This window comes from Mixophyes fleayi, chromosome 6 (genome assembly GCF_038048845.1).
Source record: "Mixophyes fleayi isolate aMixFle1 chromosome 6, aMixFle1.hap1, whole genome shotgun sequence".
Classification (NCBI taxonomy): domain Eukaryota; kingdom Metazoa; phylum Chordata; class Amphibia; order Anura; family Limnodynastidae; genus Mixophyes; species Mixophyes fleayi.
Genome location: NC_134407.1, coordinates 189,465,170 through 189,471,169, shown reverse-complemented (window position 1 = coordinate 189,471,169; position 6,000 = coordinate 189,465,170). Strand labels below are relative to the sequence as shown.

Here is a 6,000-nt window from a genome sequence, read left to right as displayed (position 1 = left end):
ACCTAGCATGCTATCTGATACTCATACCAACACTTCAAACACATGCCTAGCGGTAAAGGGTTTCAACAAGTGTAGTCACTGCAATATCTGCAAGTTTGCGAGTCCAGATAAGAAAGTTTTTTATAATCATGATAATAGCTTAAAGTTCAACATAAAAGAATTCATGAACTGTCAAACATCCTCTGTTATATATCTATTAGAATGCTCCTGTGGTCTTAAATACATTGGCAAAACGAAAAGACCATTAAAACTAAGAATTCAAGAGCATGTCAGGAATACTAAAAATAAGATTGAATCGCACTCTGTTTCCAGACATTTCAATAAAAAGCACAACTCAGATCCAAATCACCTTACTTTTAAGGGGATAGAGAATGTATGCCTATGATGTCGAGGAGGGGATCTCCAGTCTAAGCTCTCCAGAAGGGAGATGTTCTGGATCTTCCAGCTGAATACTCTTACCCCCTCTGGTCTTAATGAAGGATATGAAATTGCTCCTTTTTTATAGTATTATGTCTTACTGCATATTTCATTGAATATTTTGTGGCTATCTATAGCTGTTGGCTAACCTTGTGAAAAGGACCACATATTTGTGTGATCCCAGGTTGCATAAGATGGCATCACATTACTCTGCATGTATCCACTATTCATGTTTTAGCATATGTCCATTTTTTACCACAGTTTTTAGAATCTGTTTTACTTAACACCACCTATATGATGATGTGTGTGTTTTATCTGCCATGGTATTATTTATTTATTAATATTTTATATATATATATATATATATATATATATATATATATATATATATATATATATATATTTTACTATGCATTATTTGTATTTTACTATGCATTATCTGAATCAACATGTATTGCATATTAGCATTCCCCTGTCAAAGATGGCCACTGCAGACTTCACCCACTATTAATCTATATTGAGAGCCCTAATCCAAGATGGCCGCTGCACTCGTTTTTTTGCGATCTATTGAAGTCTCTCTGAACTTTGAATTTGGCACTTGACATGTCCCATTAGTGTCCTGGGACCTTGCTCCATACATCTAGAGAAACTATCATCATAGCCCTCATGCTGCTGCATCCGCGCGGTCGCGGGTGTTCCGCACATGTGCGGTAGCGTCCGTGCACTGCACATGCATGGGAGCTTCTGCGCATGCGCAAAATGGCCACCGCACACAGTATAAAAACAAGCCCTGTACATGGGCATTCAATATATCCTCCTGAAGAAGTCTATTTACGACGAAACGCATTGAGGCCCCATTATCTTCTGTATACATTGACTTAGGCCACTCTACCATCCTGGACACTTAGTGTATATACCTTGATACTCCTGTGCGGAGATCACTGGTAATACCTGCAGAACCCTCCAGGGATCCATACTGGTATAAGCTGACCTACTGCCTAATACAGATAAGCTTATTATTACTTTGCACAATGTGAGTTTGCATTTTTATACTATTGCTGAATAAATTCTTTGTACATAAATTACTACACTATATGGCTCCTCTATCTTCATTATCTCAGTTGATTGGAGTTTGATTGCGGTGTTTGTATGGGGACGGCTGCCCGAGACCAAGAAGTACTGCATACTGCACTTGCTGGTTTACCTGTTCCTGACACATGAGACGGAGCTGTGATTCCCTCTTGGAGACCCCGATACAGATAAGCTGGTTTTATATTACCTTTTGGTACGCTTCCACCTATTATATTGTTATTTTCTGAACTGTACTACTCTGCACACCTTCTACTTATCTCTGTCCCTTTGCTGATATACAATTGGAGAACTTGTGGGCTGTGTTGTACTGGTCCAGCCAGCTCCGTTTGAGCAGTAACTGCATATGCATACTTTTATTTTGACATTGGAGTTTATTCTCTGTACACCAGAGTCTGATACGGTTGTCCATTCTGTCTAGCATTTGGATATAAGAACTGGATTTATTACACAGACTGTTGGACACCAACCCAGTGACCTGTATTTGATCCTCATGCCTATTCAATTGTTCCCACCTTGTTTAGCATAAATCTGCTAACATCACCAGTGCGCCATCCGTCAGTTGCACCTATTACATATATATATATATATATATATATATACCGAGCGCGGGCTTATTTTTCTCTGGTTTTATTTTTCTCTGGTTTTGTTTCAAAATATTGCCTTTTTGTCATAGCAGCTGTCCATCAAGCCTATTTAAGGCACATTTGGGTGTGGCTCACAAGCCAGCCTTTGCTAGATGTAAACCCCTATACCTGGGAGGTGAGTCCATTTTAATAGTGTTTAAAGCATATAGGTCAGTGTAGGACCTGCATATAATGAGGTACCCTTGACGTTGGGATGCAGGCTTAAGTCTTTTGATCAAAATATGAACTAATACCTCATGTTTTCATTTTGCTAGACACACACAAATATGCAGTTTAAAGGATAAGCGCTGACAACTGTCTTTTTTGTTTTGTATACATATATGGGCATTTATATTGCCACGCAGCTGGTACCACATACAATATGGGATATACCGAGCGCGGGCTTATTACCAAGCAGCTGGTACCATATATAATGTGGGATATACCGAACGTGGGCTTATTTTTCTCTGGTTTTGTTATATATATATATATATATATATATATATATATATATATATATATACAGCTGTACATTATAACTAAATAAACGCACACAAAGTGGATTCCCACACTGGGTCCCAGACAAATAGTAGTAATCCCTAACTCTGCTTAACTCTTTTGGCTGAGATGCAACCTGCATATGTAATATAAAGTTTAAATATCAAATGGATTTCTTAATATTTTGACTTTTTTATTTTAAACTTCACACTTTATTGAAAAAAATTATTTCAAGACAAAGCCAATGTTCAGATTAAACTCTTCATTCCTTATCCCGGCACAGAATTATAATTCAGTGAAATAGTTGCTCTCCTCTACTTTTCCATACTGGATATTTGCTCCGAAGAGAAGGTAATTCTGAAAGAAAACAGAGTATGGTTGACATGGAACAGCAGTAGACAATGTCCAGTATGTAAGATTTTCTGCTATTTTAGAGGTTGTAGAGTGTGTGATAAGAAGGAGAACAGAGATTTCCCAGACCACTCCTCAACACCGTCCGTAATAATTCTTGGACAATTTGCCAGGGAAAAAAAATATATATATAAATTTAAAGAAGATATGCACTTCTAGGGCCTGATTTATTAAGGATTTTAACTGAAGAAACTTCTTATTTCAGTCTCCTGGACAAAACCATGTTACAATGCAAGGGGTGCAAATTAGTATTCTGTTTTGCACATAAGTTAAATACTGACTGTTTTTTCATGTAGCACACAAATACTTGATAGGTTATTTGTACACTGGAATTTAAAGTTGATATTTGTGTGCTACATGAAAAAAACAGTCAGTATTTAACTTATGTGCAAAACAGAATACTAATTTGCACCCCTTGCATGGTTTTGTCCAGGAGACTGAAATAAGAAGTTTCTGAAGTTAAGATCCTTAATGAATCAGGCCCTAGATCTAGATCTTTAACCCTAAAACTATAGAAAGCAGCTTTCCATTACTAAAATCAGTATGGCAAAAACTCTGATCCTGATTCTACAGTACAGAGTTGGCTATCATAAGTATATTGTATGACAATTAGTAAAATGCAGTGAAAAGTCATCCATCAAGAAGAATATGTGTAACCTCTTCTTTACACTACTACAAAAGCAACTAACCTATTGTTTGGAGACACGAGAAGCTTAAAATACCCTTTCTTAAATTTCTGATCTTTTCCAGTGGACACTGTTTCACTTATGAATAAATAGTGAAATTACATAAAAATGTTTCAGTAAAAAATGTTGTTCATCAGTAAATTTGTTTAAATTAGAACATTAATACTTAGGAGGAAAATTAATAAAGTGAAGAAGCAAATAGATCGGGTTAAGCAAACCGATCAGTGGCATTGTACCAGTGTAATACCCTATGGCCAAATAGTTTCCGTCTCAGAATTCTTATAGACAAACCTCTTGTGGCTGTAGGACAACATCTGTGAGCTGCATGTGATCCAACAGTGGCAGTGGGTACCCTTTGTTCAGGATCTCTGTATAAACAAGATATTCATTATTCTGTGTGTAATACAGCTTTTTCTCTATATAATCCAGGTAATACACATAACATGCAGTGACAGGGAAGAAGTATGTAGTTTATCTGAAACATATCAGATATCATCATCATCAGCTATTTATATAGCACAACTAATTCCGCAGCGCTGTACAGAGAACTCACTCACATCAGTCCCTGCCCCATTGGGGCTTACAGTCTAAATTCCCTAACATAAACACACATAGACCGAGAAAGACTAAGGTCAATTTGATAGCAGCCAGATAACCTTCTATTAAGTTTTTGGGAGTGTGGGAGGAAACCCACACAAACACGAGGAGAACATACAAACTCCACACAGAAAAGGCCATAGTTAGGAATCAAACTCACGACCCCAGTGCTGTGAGGCAGAAGTGCTAACCACTAAGCCACCGCGCTGCCCAAGATATTTTATTTAATTCCTGTGAAGCCTTATTGACGCCAACTTAAAAGAACTATCACATTTCAAGATAGCTAGGGAAACCCAGACATGCTGAATCCATCTCAACAGATCTTCTGTAGGGCTTCAGAGCCCAGAGGAGCGAATTCAGTTCAAACATAGCAAATAATAGAACTAATCACTACATTAATCATCAGTTTTCTAACAAACTACTAAAGAGTTTCCTGGAATTGATTATCAACCTGTGTGACTGTTCACGGCAGTTTATCTAAGAGTATCAAGCCTGTTATATTCAAAAGTATCTAAAAAAGAACTCTACCAATTTTTTCTTTTATAAATTTTCTTAATAAATTAGCAACAAAATGATTTTCTATCGCTGCGATGAGCAGTGGTCCAAAAACTTATAAAATAGGGGTCTTAATACATAGATGTCTAGTGCTTTGGGCATAAAAGTCACTGCAAAAGAATTATATCAATATTATTATGCTGTAGCTTGTTATTTTAAACAGAAATGTTTTTTAAACATGAAATTACTTTTTAGTCCTATACTCATTCCTCTCCTCTCTTTATGAATATAAGGTAGCAGATAACCTCAGCAATTTAGATCTAAGAATAGATTAGCACACAGGTCCTTCAACCAATATAGATCAAAGGTCTTATTTACCTGAGATGGGGTAGATATAACTAATGCTGACTATGCAATGTGCGATATTGCAGCTGATATTGGGCAATTAGACGGATAACTCAATAGGAGTCTGAAAACGATAACAATGCACAATAAGAGTCTAATCAAAATTGATTGAATGGGTCCATTGGTAAATGTAGTCAGAAGGTGACAGCTATCGGACTTAGTATGGTGTCATCTTTTGCATTAACACATGTATAAGCAGCGATCGTGGCTTATGCATGTGTGTTGCATGTTGCTCATACACCAACCGGCAGGATCAACCCGAGTATGGCTAGCTACAGCAATGTTGTTATTAAGGACCTTCTTTTATAATTATATTTTCTGATAATTAAGGCATGCAGCATATACTTTTATTTTAACACACATTTCTTTCATAAATGCTTTGCTTAAAAAATACAAAGTAAAGAACAAATCTCCATTGCGTCTTCTACGCACCATTTACTTGGGGAAGCAGCACATGAGAGATATAATAGTTCACAGCTGCACTTAATATAAACACCTGAAATGTAATAAGAACAGAACATGTTACCACAGGAGGAGACACATGGCTCTTATTAATAAAAGTCTCATATTATTTACAACACATGTAATTGTGACATACTGTACACACATGACATTACTATAAATTACTGTAAATAATATCTGTATACATAATCTTTGGTGACAGTATCACTCCTAGATGGTCATAACCAGAGGTGAATTTCGCATGTGAACAGGGTCTTTAACAATAATAAGCTAAAGGCACCATCAGTGGTCTTCTGAGCATTCTATAAACTGGT

The 6,000-nt window shown here is 36.6% G+C and overlaps 1 protein-coding gene across 1 annotated transcript in view; it reads right to left on the bottom strand.

Moving 5' to 3' along the window:
* Window positions 1-2,802: 2,802 nt before the first annotated feature.
* The window catches only part of LOC142094970 (bactericidal permeability-increasing protein-like), a 35,252-nt gene continuing 32,054 nt past the window's right edge, over window positions 2,803-6,000 (bottom strand). Inside the window, exons 13-15 of the mRNA XM_075177656.1 lie at window positions 5,657-5,720; window positions 4,019-4,095; window positions 2,803-2,987 (exon numbers count right to left, since the gene is read on the bottom strand). Coding sequence (XP_075033757.1) covers window positions 2,916-2,987; window positions 4,019-4,095; window positions 5,657-5,720 — 213 coding nt within the window. The 3' untranslated portion in view covers window positions 2,803-2,915. The remainder of the gene's footprint in view (window positions 2,988-4,018; window positions 4,096-5,656; window positions 5,721-6,000) is intronic.